Source organism: Pteropus vampyrus, unplaced genomic scaffold, assembly GCF_000151845.1.
Source record: "Pteropus vampyrus isolate Shadow unplaced genomic scaffold, Pvam_2.0 Scaffold180, whole genome shotgun sequence".
In the NCBI taxonomy this organism is placed as follows: Eukaryota; Metazoa; Chordata; class Mammalia; order Chiroptera; family Pteropodidae; genus Pteropus; species Pteropus vampyrus.
This window is the reverse complement of record NW_011888961.1, coordinates 380,088-395,811: the sequence shown is the minus strand read 5'-3', so window position 1 is coordinate 395,811 and position 15,724 is coordinate 380,088. Positions and strand designations below refer to the sequence as shown.

General features: G+C 39.6%; 1 protein-coding gene and 1 non-coding gene across 2 annotated transcripts in view; both read left to right on the top strand.

The window, feature by feature from the left end:
* APBB1IP (amyloid beta precursor protein binding family B member 1 interacting protein) overlaps positions 1 to 15,724 on the top strand; it is a 99,241-nt gene that overhangs the window by 48,453 nt on the left and 35,064 nt on the right. Inside the window, exons 7-8 of the mRNA XM_023537172.1 lie at positions 5,105 to 5,264; positions 6,445 to 6,566. Coding sequence (XP_023392940.1) covers positions 5,105 to 5,264; positions 6,445 to 6,566 — 282 coding nt within the window. The remainder of the gene's footprint in view (positions 1 to 5,104; positions 5,265 to 6,444; positions 6,567 to 15,724) is intronic.
* Positions 15,187 to 15,259, top strand: TRNAE-UUC. The gene has a single exon. It is a non-coding gene; the product is annotated as a tRNA-Glu (tRNA).

Genomic DNA, 15,724 nt, shown 5'->3' with positions numbered 1-15,724 from the left:
GGGACCTATATTAGTATAAATGTAGAAGAGTTCAAGTCTCTATATCCAGGGCTCCCTCCCACCCAAGATGCCCTCTCTGGTTCTGCTCAGCAATTAGTTATTAGCAGGTGGCATCACCTTCTGGGCCCACCTTTACTGGGTCAGAGCTCAGCTTCTACTGGCCTCGCCTGCATCCCAGCATTTCTGTGATTGCTTTTGTGCATTTTTGATATCCCCTGAGGCAGGCTTCAGCCCTGCCGCCTGCCCTGGATGTCCAAGTTATCCTCCAAAGTCCCAAATGTTATTTAGCTAGTGCTCTGGTTTCAAAGTCAGTTAGGTTTGAGTTATTGTCCCTTAACCTGCTTTCCCAATAAGCCTGTAATTTTATTGTGCATTTTTCATAGAGCATAGGTTTTTCAAGAACACATACACTGTGTTATAACAGAAACACTCGCATTTAACTTTAGTGGAAGCATATACCTGATTATAGTTAAGTGTTACTAGTCGTTAAGTGGTAAATAAGGAAAAGATGAAACAGGTTTTGTCTTATTTCAACTTCTGAAGCGTATACCATCTCTGAGACACAGATAGTTGGGTGAACCGTTCTTTCCATACAGGGCTTTAGACTTTATGTCCACGGCCCCTTGGATGAAGATGTTCAATACATGTTGATTAATATTCAACAAACATTCCTTGACTGCCCCTGGACCCAGACTTTCAAGGTTCATCTGTGTGTCTTTCCGGAGCATTCTGGTTCCATTCATTCTGAACACACGCGAACTTCTTCTCCATCATTCTTTGCTGTTCTCTGTATGTGATCAAACTCCGTGATCAATCGTGGCCGTTTGCATCCTCGGCTGCCTGGCCCTTCTTCCCCTTGCACCCACTCTGTGAAGCCCTGGGTCAGTCCAGCTCTCCTGTGCTGCCTGAGCCTCTCCGGTCCCATCTCTCTCCCACTAATCTGGAAAACTGCTTCTACCTTGTCCTCTCTTTTAAAACCGCTAATACCAATCTCCTCATCCACATTCCCTCATCTAATGAGGGAAGTCGCTGCTTGTGCCCTGAAAAAGTAGAAGATATCAACGGAAAGGCGCCACAAGCTCCCAACACACTTACCTGCCTGCCTGCCTTCACCTGTGACACAGGACCCACAGTGTTTCCCGTCGTCACGTTTCTGAGGCCAGCCTGTCCTTGTGTGCTTCAGTTTCCATCCTCTCTTCTTGTCCCTTCCCGGCTCAGAAGCCTCCAGTGGCATCTGTCTCACACAGTAAAGCCCAAATCCTCACACAATCCTAAATTCCTCTACGATCCGGCTGCCCATCTCCACCGCTCTCTCCCTCACTCGACCTCTTCTACTACCTGGTCCTCAAATGCTGTGGGCACACCCTCGCCTTGGGACCTTTGCTCTTTGCGGTCCCTCTGCCTGGAAAGCTCTCCCCCAGATTCCAGTGTGTCTTCTCTGTCCCTCCTTTAGGTCCTTTCAGTCACCTGCCCAGGGAGGCCCTCCCCATCTGACGTGACATCCATGCACCCCCAATACTCTGCCCTTCCCAGCTTCCTTTTTTCCTCCTCAGCGCCTATCACCTTCCAACACACTATCTACCTTTCACATTTATCACATGTACTGCCTACATCCCCTCCACACACCTATAGAAATTCCTCCAGGGATTTTGTGTTTTCCTCACTGACGCATCTCCATCTTAGAACAGATGCTAGGGAGATAAAGAGGTGAACCAGTCGGACGAAGTCCCTGCTCATGGGCAGTTAAATTCTAGTTGGGGGAGAAAAGAGCTTCAAAGAAAATAAAGCAAGAAGGGGTGATAGTGCCCAAGCAAGCCACTGGTTGTTTATAAAATGAAGCCCACAATGGATATTTTTTCAGAGAGGAAATGAAAGAGAAGTTGATTCTTAGATAAAAAGGTAGAACTAGAGGTTAAGAGAACAAGGAAGAGCAGCTGTTTCCTCCTATATCTCAGAAAAGGAGACGACGTGGCCATGATTTAGTCGAGGTGAATTGTAGCAGTAAACACAAAGCAAAACCTGCCTTCATTCAACAAAGATGTGACAAAGAAAAGCCGCTCCCATCAGTGGGAAAGGAAAATGAAGCCAGTTTGTATATCTGTTCTGATTTCGGATGCTCCAAATGTATTTCTTAAAACAAAAGCCTGTGTGTGGCACAGAACTTTAAGACAATAATTGTGACATATTCATACATCAGTGAAGTAACTAATTGGGTTACTGAGAGATATATTCACACAGAATCTACGATGTGCTTTTCAAAGAGAGAAATCAAGTCTGTCTGAAGTGCCTTGCCCTCCAGTGCTCTGTGGTTTGTTGACATCATTTTGGATTATAAATGTACACATCTGGCGAGACAAAGCTTTCGGAAGTAGAAACACAACCAGATTCACTTGTTAATTTTGTTTGTTTGTGTGTTCGTTAGTTTCAAAGCACTGTGACAAAGGAGAACCATTTCATTTGTAAATTTGATTGTAGAAGAAGAAAATACTGTAAATGATTTGAGGCTAGGATATTCTTATATTTAACAGCTTGCAAAAGAACAAGACATCCTAAAAACTATAAAATCTTTACCATGATGGGGAAGTTTCTTCATTCTTGAATCATTCTATCCTATATCACATAGCATGAATGTAAAAAATACTTAGTTTGCTAAATCACATGACTCATTTAGCGGTGTTATGTGTTGATGGAGATACTCTTCAGCTTGCAAATGTGATGGAAGCTGTGAAGAATCGTAAATATGATTTCTTCTTGCTAAAAGTCACCAGCCTTCTCTAGTTTTTTTTTTTTTATTGCCTAAGTTTTATAATTGTGGACATTCATAACCACATGTGGATTAAATTTAGTTTGCTATTTCAGCCAAAAAGCAAAACAAAACAAAAACCCTTTCATCGTTGTCAAATTATGTGGTCTAGTTTTTTTTCCTCTATGTATAAAAACAAAAGAAGGCATCAACGTGTTTTATTTTCTCAAGAATTCCTGAGCAAGGATGAAATGTGGTCAAACATCTTTAATTTTTCCATCAGGAAGATTAAGTACTAACGTTGGCAGAGTTTCTTAGGACGTGTAGCTACTTCATAGCACTGGTTCTTAGCAGACAGCAACGGGTGTACCTTCTACAGAAACTAAATCATAGTAAAGACCGCTATTTGAGGAATTTCTGTTTTCCCATGCAGCCCTCCATGCCTCATTTCTCAGGTGAGATGAATGCATCGTTGACACTCAGATGCTTGGGCCTATCATTTTAAATACATCGAAAGACAAACATATGAAAAAATAACAACTCTCCAACTAGAAGTTTCTAGGCTACTGGTTTTCGAGGGGAAAAAAGTGTTTTTCAGACAAGGCTGAATTTCACTGGTCCCAGGAGGAGGAAATGCACTTTTACTGCCCCATTTCTACACTTTGACTGGGTAGAGGAGCACCACATTAAGCTTGAACTTGTGGTCCTTGCCTGCTGCTCACCCAGATTTTTATCACCACCCACACACACCGTTGGTTGCTATCGGCAACTCTGCATAACAATCCACAGGAACTGAACCTTCACTCTGTTAACTACAGAATGTTTTCTAGATCAGATTATGGGGAAACGGGACAGGAGGGGCAGTTTCCCAGCTGTTCAGAACCTGACCCAGACTTTTGGGGAGGAAGAACTGTTACCACTTGTATGTCCTCTCTCTCCAGTCAATCTGATCACTATTTAAATAATGTCAAGATTTATTTGTGAGTTACCGGGCCCAACTCTGGGCAAACAGGATAGGCAGAACTTCTTTTTAGTTGTTACACACTTCTCTTTTCAAGTTAAAATAGAAATTTAAGCAAGAGTATCAGGTGGTTCTGTTTGATGATGTTGGTTCTGGTTGGCGATGTTGTTTCTAGGATTTCTCTGCTGGCTCTGTGTGTAATAGTTTGGGGCACCACAAGCTGGAGGTGGGGCAGTGATGGTCTGGAAGGAGAAAGGTGGCACCTCCTCCCCCCATTTTGTTCAAAGATAGATCTAACTTGATTGACTCTAATTAGACAAATCCCCTCTTATTTAGGTAAGATCAGTGTGTAATAACTTAGGACCTCATGGACACATTTCCACTGTTCCCTTTGAAGAGCAGATGTATAGCACTAGTGTAACCTATAGCACTCATAAATAGCAAACTACCGTAAGTTAAAATGTGCTGTAAATACATACACATTGAAGAAAACCCAAATCCTAGCTGCCTTACTTCATGAATTAATTCTGTTATATTGCACCAGAATTGTGATCTATCTTGCAGATCAGAGGTTTAATAGCTTTGACACGTTGTCTGGGAAAAGCCAGTGAAATCCTATGTCCTTATCGAAGATGAGTAAATGTCACTTTCCCTAAACCCTTCAGATTTGGAATGAGATAACTACCAATTTGACCGTGAACTCTGTCCAGTAGAATTTGTACAAATAGAGCGAAAAGTCAATTGCCTGCAGGCCTCCTTAATAGCTTGTTTCTCAGTCTACAGTCATTTTGCTGGATCCACCACTAATCGCAAACGTGTTCTGCTGTGACACAACCTTCCTCTCAGTAAGACCCCTCAGTGACACCATGTCTCTGTGTACTCCTGACCTTCAAAGAATTGTGGACTAACCAACTTGGTCTTACCTGGTCTTAGAACTCTTGGGTTGCATGAAATGAGACCCAACTCCATCCAAGCAAAAGAGAAGAATTTATTATACAGATGCAGGCTTGGCTTTCAGTCAAGAAGTGCTTCTGGGCTCCAGAATGAACCCGAATGAGTAACAGAAAGATGTCAGGAAAACAGGAAGTCAGCACTTCTTTGGTTCTGTTTGTCTTCCTTCTCCCTCACCAGAGTGCAGAGTCTCTGAGGCCTGAGCAAAGACTTTGTTTAGTGTATGTTTTTCTATTTTTGTGAAATGGCTTCTCCACTTCTATATTCCTAACACCTTAAACAAGTGCTCAGCACGTGAGTGAGTTCATATGGAGTTAGTTGGTGGGACATATCCTTACTCAAATTCGCAGAAGCCATAGCAACACTGAAGCAATAATGTTGAAACCTTAATCTTGGTGGCCTTCTTCGGTTTCTGAAATTTAGTGGCTGCTCTGTGACTTTATCCTCAGCTGGTTGTCAAGGTGCACATGAATGATAACAGCACGAAGTCACTGATGGTGGATGAGCGGCAATTGGCCCGAGACGTGCTAGACAACCTTTTCGAGAAAACCCATTGTGACTGCAGTGTAGACTGGTGTCTTTATGAAACATACCCAGAGCTACAGATTGGTAAGTCCCATCCCCAGCTATAGGCTGGAGTTCAAAAACCTGTGGGTTTGCTTTTTTATGGGTTTTGGTCTGTTATTAAGAAGAGTTTGGTTCAAGACTATCAAGACTTCCCATACCTTACTTCCCTTCTGTCAGATTCAGTTCTTGCCTCTTCATTTCTTTGTAGGGGAGAGATTCACATTATAACAGGTGGCCAGACCTTGGACGATGTAAGCATTATTATTACCACTTCTGGAATGGTTTCTAAGGGAAAGAGAGTGACAGGATTATATTTCTTAGTGTGCATTTAGCTAGTTGAGCAGGTTGTGGGAGGATCTGGGTATCTGTCAGCTAATGTCCTTTGGAGCTCGCTTTTTAAAACTATACTGTAACTCTGGCTCATATCACTGTCCATTTCCCATTTCTCCATCCTACTTGCCTCATGTCTGACAGTTTGTCTAGTTGAAGAGGTTTGGCCCCAAAGAGCAAAGGACACTTGATAGAAATTGCTGGAGTAAAAAAAAAAAAAAAAGGAAAAAAAGCAATTAAAGAAATACTTTGTTATTTCTCATTCTTAATGTCACTCACAGAATGATTGTCTTCAAGAAGAGCTTGGTGGTATGTAGAATTGTCTGTTTTGGAAGATTTCAGTGAAATTTTTTTCTGGAGGAAATGGCCTATACTGAAATAACCTCTTTAAGTTTTCTTCAACTCTCTGAGTCAAACAGAAAAATGAAAGCCTTCCTTTATGTTTAGGTTTGGTTCCACTATTCATATATTGTTTTTAGAGTTTAAGGAATGACGTTTTAGAGTACTTGTTGAATAGCTGACAATTTCATTCGAAGGTGTTTAAAACAATTATTGCCTTATTGTCCTCTTTACAGATAGGATGTTTACCTCCACCTGGAACTAGCTATAGTCAAAAATGCAAATATGGAAAAAAGTCCAATGGCTTACTGTTATCACTATATTGTAGGTTCATCTGCCTTTTTTTTTTTTTTTTTATGGAACTAAGTTGAAGACCTGACATTGAAGAATGAATATAACAGGCATGTTACAATGTGAGATCGTGTAAGACTTAAGAATTTCTAAAAACCAGTGAGAAGTATGAGGCATTGTGCTTAACTTAGTATTAACTTATCTCTCTGCTGGAAACCTTGATGTATTGGGTCTGAAAGAATGCTTTTTCTTGTTTCATCAGAAAGGTTTTTTGAAGACCACGAAAATGTTGTTGAAGTCTTATCAGACTGGACAAGAGACACAGAAAATAAAATGATATTTTTGAAGAAAGAGGAAAAATATGCTGTATTTAAAAATCCCCAGGTAAGATAACTTGTATATTCTTAAACCATGTAGAGTGTGGAAGACGTTTTTAATGTCACCTGTGTGCTAACCGCATCATTCATTATCTCATAAAATATCACAAATATATTCCTTTCAAAGAAACACAAACTCAACTCTTAGGCCATGTGTAAAATAAGAGCAATTTCATTGACCGTTCTACTCAGAACCTTCCCAGACTGTGGGAAACCCAGAATGAAATTGGTAGACTTAGTGACTGTAGAAGTCCTCAGACAAGATAAAATGAGTAGAAGCTGTGAGGACAATGCCACGAATGGAATTGGTTGACTCAGAAGTTACTAAACTGCCTCAGTTTCCCACGATGAAAAGAAACTGATCCCAGGAGGCCCAGATCAGAAGAAGCCCAAATTTATTATTCCTCTCTCTGTATAGAAGTGCATGCAAAGGCCTGGCCCAGGCCACCATTCCTGGAGAACAATGTGCTGTCTGACAGTCACATTGTTCTGCATGGCAAATGACATCTCTGTGCCCTGAGGAAACAAGGTGGGTATTCTCATAGGTCTGCACATGTAGATCCCTAGAGGGCTTGAAAGTTCAGATTCTGTCTTTCTCCTTGGAATCTGCATTCAAGACTTCAAGGTCAGTCGGTTCTTGGCCTACCCATGATATACAAAAGATGGAATAGCATTTTCATCTTGACTGAGAGAGAGTTTATCTGGCCCAGAATATCAGTTCTTCTGGAAAATTACTCAACTATACAAAACTATGCAAAATTTCATGTTTAAGATCCCAATACTGAATCTTTAATAAAATGTCTTCTACAAATGATTTATCTCTGGGATAAGTCTAGGGAGGAAGGTAGTAAAATTAATGCAAAGAGAGGCTTTCAGCTCAAATATCGGAAACAAGAGTTGGTGAAGATTTGGGGACATCAGTGGTGTGCTTATGCAGGCATAAATACAAGGCACCCATTTCCACTGATGACTGCAAAAGTGATGTTACTCACCAGTCTCAAGTGTCACCTGCTGACTATGTGGCCTTGGCATGCTTTCCGATGTTTAAATTCAGCTTCTTCATTTGCACAGTGGTGGTACCCCTGCACTTCCCACCTCAAAGGATCAAATCCGGCCTGAAACCACTTGCTACATTGTGATGTGTAAAAGTTGAGTGGTTTGACCTCACCTGAAATTCAGCAGTCATCTCTAATAAAGTTATCTATAATAAATATGTATGGAGAGAAACCAGATTCTGCAAAGTTTTGGACCCAGAGATTCCTAATTACAAAGGAATTCCACTGGTCTATACTTTGGGAGGTAATAACAGATCATCTCGTTTTTAAATAAAGAAATACAAAGCAATGAGTTCCCCTACTGGTTGTTATTGTGCCCTGTTCAATTTAAGAGACTTGTCAGCTCTTTGGGATAGTCGCTGTTTTAGCTTCACTCCCAAGAGGCAAGAACCATGTGTGAGCCTAACTACGAATCTTGGTGGAGATCTTAGGTGATTTGTGGTTCTTTAAAGCCAATGCTGAAATCTGAGTGCATAGATACTGCCATCATCTGTCATTGGGGATCGCTTGGTCGTGACAACAGAAACTGCTCTAACTAGAATTTTTCAGCATGGTTATTGAAAGGATACAGAGGAGTGAAGGATGGGACACATGTCTGGGGCTTTCAGGGGCTTGTGCTAAAAATAGAACATTGTGGGGACCACGGCCAGGAGCGTCTTGGTCCCAGCCCTCCCTCAGGCCTCTGTCTCTCTGTATCACTCTGTCCCTCGACAGACTGTGTCCTTCCTCTCCCTCTCGGCAGCCTTCCTGCCTGTGTTCACTCGCCTCTTCCCACACAGCCCCTTATGGCCAACTTCAAATGGTGGCTGCGTCTGTGAATGGACATCGAACTTCTGTGCTTGCAAACCCCTAAAAGAACTTCGAAAAACTATGTACCACCTCACACATTTGTATGTTGACATCCTCGGTTTTTTAACAAAAGTTTAAGTAAATGCAAATAATGCAATGTGCAGCATGATACCTTTCAACGTTTTAAAAAGCCATCCGATGAAATCTACCATTCCATGGCAATGTCATTACCATCAGCATCTACTATAGAAGCACATGAGTAAGCTTCTTTAAATTTTCTTTTTTAGAGCAGTTTTAGGTTCACAGTGAGGAAGGGAGTGGCTGTGTGAGAGTCAGAAGAGGAACCCTCTTGCCCAGGCGGTATTGCCTCTTCTGGAGAAAGTGGGTTGGGGCAGTAGAACTTCACCATCGTAGTAAAAGCAGCCTTATTCGAGAAGCAGCCTAGGTGCTCAGTCTGGTTGTTACTGGGAAGGTTCTTCTTCCAGGCCGATCACAGTCATAGGTGGTCTGTTCCCCCCAGATTCGTGCCAGGTGTTCACGTGGATGTCAGCCATGACTGTGACCCAATGGATTTTGTTTTCCCAGTTATGCTGACATGTAGCCCTACTAAGTATAGTGCAAAGACCGATGACGCTGCCTGGAACCAAAAGAAATTGCTAAGGGCTGAGGACTATGTCCGCAGAGGGAGACACACACCTGTCAGTGTTAATATTAGCCGTTCTTCTTGCTAGGAGCTTGAGAATCTATTTTTCAGAGAAGATATTGGTAAAATCAATTAACATAAGGTTGCCAGCTTACTGGGTTGCTTTTTTATTTTTTTAATAAAAGGTTTTATTTTTCTGACTTCGAAAATAATATCAATTTATAGTTTTTTTCAATTATAGTTGACATTTAATATTATATTAGTTTCAGGTGTACAGTGTAGCGATTAGACATTTATATAATTTACAAAGTGATCCCCGCCCCCAATGAGTCTAGTATCCGACTGGTACCATACATAGTTACTACAATATTATTGACTATATTCCCTATACTATACTTGATATTCTCATAACTATTTTTTAACTACTAATTTGTGCTTCTTAATCCCTTCTCCTTTTTCATCCAATTCCCTAATACCCCTCCCATCTGACAATTTTGTGTTCTGTATCTATGAGTCTGTTTCTGTTTTCTTTGTTCATTTATTTTGTTCGTTAGAGTCGACATGTAAGTGAAATCATGTGACATTTATATTCCTCTGTCTGACTTATTTCACTTAGCATAATACCCTTTAGGTCCATCCATGTCATTGCAAATGGTAAGATTTCATCTTTTTCTATAGCCAAGTAATATTCCATTGTATATATATGTACCATCTTTTCTTCATCCAATTGTGTATCGAAAGGCACTTAGGATGCTTCCATATCTTGGCTATTGTAAATAGCTCCACAGTGAATGTAGGGATACATATATCTTTTTGAATTAGTGTTTTGGATTTCTTTGGATCCAAATGGAATTGCTGGGTCGTAGGTACTTCTATTTTTAGTTTTTTAAGGACCCTCCATATTGTTTTCCATAGTGGTTGCACCAATTTGCAGTCCTGCCAACAGTGCATGAGGGTTCTCTTTTCTCCACATCTTCTCCACCATTTGTTGTTTGTTGATTTATTGATGATAGCCATTCTATCAGGTGTGAGGAGATATCTCATTGTGGTTTTCATTTGCATTTCTCTGATGATTATTGACATTGAGCATCTTTTTATGTCTATTGGCCCTCTGTATGTCCTCTTTGGAGAAACATCTATTCAGGTCCTCTGACCACTTTTTAATTGGATCGTTTGTTTGTTTTGGTGTTAGGCTGTATGAGTTCTTTATAAATTTTGGATGTTATCCCCTTATCAGATGTATCATTGGTGAATATCTTCTCCCATTCAGTAGGTTGTCTTTTTGTTTTGTCGATTGTTTCCCTTGTTGTACAAAAACTTTTAAATTTGATATAGTCCCATTTATTATTTTTTTCTTTCCATTGCCTGAGGGGATATATTGGGAAAAAATATTACTAAGAGCAATGTCAGAGAGTTTACTGCCTTCTAAGAGTTTTATGGTTTGGGGTCTTTATATTTAAGTCTTTACTCAATTTTGAGTTTATTCTTGAATGATGGTCATGTTTCATTTTTTTTTTCCCATGTATCCGTTCAGTTTTCCCAACACCATTTATTGAATAGACTGCCTTTACCGCCATTGTATATTCTAGCCTCCTTTGTCATAGATTAATTGATTTTATAGGCATGGGTTTATTTCTGGGCTCTCTGTTCTGTTCCATTGATCTGTGTCTGTTTTTATGCCAGTACCATTCTGTTTTGATTACTGTAACCTTGTAGTATAGTTTGATATAAGCATGATATCGCCGCCAACTTTGTTCTTCTTTCTCAAGATTGCTGTGGCTATTTGAGGGCTTTTGTGGTTCCGTATAAATTTTAGGATTATTTGTTCTAGTTCTGAGAAAAATGCCATTGGTATTTTGATAAGGATTGCATTGAATCTATAGATTGTTTTGGGTAGTATGGACATTTTAACAGTGTTAATTCTTCCTATCCATGAGGACGGTATATGCTTTCATTTATTTGTATCTTCTTCAGTGTCTTATAATTTTCCGAGTACAGGTCTTTTACCTCCTGGGTTAGTTATTTCTAGGTATTTTTCATGCAATCGTAAATGAGATTGTTTTCTTAATTTCGCTTTTTGACAGTTCATTATTTGTGCATAAAAATGTAACTGATTTCTGTATATTAATTTTATGTCTTGATACTTTACTAAATTCATTTATTAGTTCTAATAGGTTTTTGGTGGAATCCTTAGGGTTCTCTGTATATAGTATTATGTCACCTGCAAATAATGACAGTTTTACTTCTTTTACAATTTGGATGCCCTTTATTTATTTTCCTTGTCTGGTTGCTGGACTAGGACTTCCAATACTATGTTGAATAGAAGTGGTGAAAGTGGGTTCCTTGTCTTGTTCTTGATCTCAAGGAAAACACATTTAGTTTTTTCGCATTGAGTATGACGTTAGCTGTGGGTTTGTCATATATGGCTTTATTATGTTGAGGCAGTTTTCCTCTGTTCCCACTTTGCTGGAAGTTTTTATCATAAATGGATGCTGGATTTTGTCAAACACTTTTTCTGCATCTGTTGATAAGATCGCATGATTTTTATCCTTCATTTTGTTTATGAGAGATATTGTGTTAATTGATATGTGGATATTGAACCAACCTTACATCCCAGAAATAAATCCCACTTGACTATGGTGTATGATCTTTTTAATGTATTACTGAATTCAGTTTGCTAATATTTTGTTGAGTATTTTTGCATCTGTGTTCATTGGAGATATTGGCCTATAATTTTCTTTTTTGGTAATGTCTTTGTGTGGTTTCAGAATCAGGGTAATGGTGGCCTCGTAAAATAAGCTTGGGAGGCTTCCCTCCTCTTAAATTTTTTGGAATAGTTTGAGAAGGATAGGTGTTAATTCTTCTTTGAACGTTCAGTAAAATTCACCTGTGAAGCCATCTAGTCCAGGACTTTTGTTCGTCGGGAGTTTTTGATTCAACTTCATTAGTAGTAATCAATCTGTCCAGATTTTCTGTTTCTTCTTGATTTAGTCTTGGAATATTGTATGTTTCTAGGAACTTATCCATTTCTTCCAGATTGTACAATTTGTTGGCATATAATTGCTCGTAGTATTTTCTTATAATCCTTTATGTTTCTGAGGGTTCAGTTGTCACTCCTCCTCTTTTGTTTCTGATTTTATTTATTTTGGTCCTCTCTTTTTTTCTTGATGAGTCTGGTTAAAGGTTTTTTCAACTTTGTTTATCTTTTCAAAGAACCAGCTCTTGGTTTCATTGATCTTTTGTATTTTTTAAAACTATATTTCATTTATTTCTGCTTATATTAATTGATTGTTTTTAAAAAGTTAAAAAATGTAAGAGAGAATATTTAAATCACCCATGATCCCATACTTCAAGAGTAATCACTATTGATATTTTAGGCAATTTTCATTCCATCGTTTGTTCTGTTTCTTAACTGAAATTTGGTGGTAGTTGTGGTTTACCAGTTGGCTGCTCGAGTGAAGAGCAGTGAAAGAAACACAACTTCATTCTTCCTCTCAGGTGTAGACAGCCACTGTGGGAGAAAATAACCTCATGGCTTTGTTCCTCCATTCCTTCCCAGCCTCCCTCTCTCACCAAGGTTTATCTTTCACCACCCAGGACCAGGCCTATCTGGAAGAAAAGTATACAGTAATCACATTTATGGTTCCCAGTGTGGACTACTATTTTAAAGGAAAGTCTGCCCTTGGTTTCAGTGTCCTAGATCCTTTCATCAGCCAGTGTGGACGTATGTAGTAGGGTTTGATGCATAAAAACAACCTCAGAATCCCAGTGGCTTACAGCAACAGACATTTCATCTCTCCTGGGTCTGCAGATCATCTGTCCTTGGCTCTGGAATGTGAGTCGAATTCAGGTAGATCTACATGGCTTTTATTGTTCTCAGGCCAATAGCCACCTGTGACACATTCTCATGGCGATGGCGAGAGTACAGGAGAATGAGAAGAAACGACACAGCATCTCAAATCTTCTGCTCAGAACTGATGCACTGACCCTTCTACACACATTCTGTTGGCCCACGCATATCACAAGTGGGGCAGGGAAATAAGTTCTGCCCATTCTAGTGGAGGCACTGCACAGTCACCTGACCACGTGCATTGGGTGTATTCTGATACAGGGATGAAGAGGAGAATTGGGAGCGGTGGTCTGGTCTTCATCAGGTGTGCTTTATTAATCCTCACCTCTACCCAGACTGGTTGATCCGTGGTGGTACAAAGATACCCAGTATTTAACTCTTTCTGGGCCTTTGTACATGCTTTCCCTTCTGCCTCAAATGCTATCCTTATTCCCTTTTCCCTATCTGAACATTGAACATCTTTCAAGGTCTAATTCAAACTTTGACCTCCTATGTAAAGCCTTCCTTTACCATCTTGGTCCACAGTGACTTCTTCCTCTTGGAAAACCTATAGAGCTTGGCTTATTTTGAATGTATGCAGTATCTTGTATAGCCCCATCTATAAATACATGTATATTTATCTGTCCACTTATCTTCTCAATGTAATAGAAATCTTCTTAAGAACAGAGATATTTAAAATGTAACAGGTACTCACAAATATTTATTTATAGACTGATAACTATTTGCTTGATTTACTCTTTATTCCAAGAAGGTAGTATTTTTAAAAAGCAATGTATTTGCTCTGTTTCTTTCCTATCCAGCTGTCCCCAAATCTTGCATTTTCAGAAGCTCTTACTAAAGGGAGCAAGCTGTGAATGAAAGTCTCATTTCCCATTTTAAAGTTCTCTTATTATTCAACTCAGATGTCCACAGTTTCCTTTTGGAACAGATGATGAATTAACTTTTTGAGTGCTGCTGGCTGCAGAGCAGCCCAAATCGAGTTAGCTGACCACATGACAGGCAAACCACAGTCCCGGCCCAGCCACAATCAGCCCTTTCTCAGGACCGCCCGCCCCGGTCGCCAGTTCACATGTATTTTGTTTTTTTTGAGTTTTCCCTAAAATAAAATCACAGCGTAGCACTGTCACTTGGAAGGAAAGAAAAGTTATTTAGAAGCTGAAAAAATGAGAGGGGTTTCAGAGAAAAGTCTCAGAGAAAGACGCAGCTGCAGATGCTGACACTTTAGGATAACCTCATAAAATGGGCCCTTCACAGTTTAGAAAGGCCCATCCCTTGTCTGTCCCTACAGAGGATGACACGTGCTCTCCTTTTCCCAGATGATGATGAAAAGCACGTACCATAGAGTCTTCTTTGTGTTTTCCATTCATTCTTGCAACTCATACAGGATTCAAATTTCTAGGATTCTCAAGCACTCTCCAGCAGCACTCAGGGTCTGCAGTCACACTTATGACCAGGCCATCTCATATTTTTATTGTGGTAAAATATACATAACATAGAATTTACCATTTTAATCATTTTAAACCATATAGTTTAGTGGCATTAAGTATATCTACACTATCATGCTGGGTTCTCTGCTATGGCACTTAGAGCTGAGAAAGTTATGAAAGACTCAGAGCTCTGGCACTCACTGGCCTTGAGCACATTACTTAATCTTTCTATTTCCTGATCTATAAAATAAAATTTGCAAAATTAGGATATCTCCCAGAATGCTATGTTATGGCGTTCTTTGAAGAATGAAATGAAAATCATACCCGTAAGGCCTTAGCATAGAGTTCTGGCAGGTAGTATATATTATCTATTATGATTAGTCATAGTCTTCAAGCCACACATGTAGAATTAAAATAGTTTCTGAACCCAAATGACAATCACACTAAGTCACAGCACACTGTCTTTTCAAAGAACAAGTAAAAGTTAGAAGTCTTGAAAACATATTAAAAGATAATTCAATAAGAACTATCGAAGGAATTGTACTTATTTCCACTATTTAAGTTAGCAAATCACCATTTTTATACCTTCTGTTTCTAGGAGATATCCTAATTCTGCAAATTTTCTTTGCCTACAGTTTGCTTCCTAACTTTCTGTCCGATACGCTCTGTTCTTAAACTTCAGTATGAATAAAAATCATCCGGGAAGCATGTTGGAATGCAAATTAATAGGCACCACCCTGAAGATCCCAGATCAGTAGGTTGGGAGGCCAAGACCATGCATTTAGTTGAGCATCAAGATAGTCTGGAAATCATGCTTGGAGAAATACTCCTAAGCTGTACAATTAAACATTGTCTAAGGACGTGGTTCCATAGTGTAGTGGTTAGCATGTCTGCTTTTCATGCAGAAGGTCCTGCGTTCATGTCCCAGTGGAGCCACACAGTCCATGGTCTAAGGCCATGCCACCCTGAACAAGCCCAATGTCTGATCTCAGAAGCTAAGCAGGGTCGGGCCTGGTTAGTACTTGGATGGGAGATCACTGAGAAAGACCAGGTGCTGTAGGCATAAATAATAGGAAGAAAGGAAGGAAGGAAGGAAGGAAGGAAGGAAAGAAAGAAAAAGAAGTATATTATATGTTCTAGTTTTAATATATTTTTTCATACATTGTTTTACAAAACCCTTCATTTTCACATAAAAGACCTCAATACTTTATGACATTGATCTCTTAGAATAATCACTTTGTAGATTGATACTTCAGCTGTACTAATGATATAAAATGTAGCCTTTGGATCCTCTGATTTGAGGGGAAACTTATGAATTTAACATGTAGTTTTAGCTCTCATGATACTCGGTATTGACAAGATATGATACATAGTTTAATACAAATCCTACTTAGAGACCAT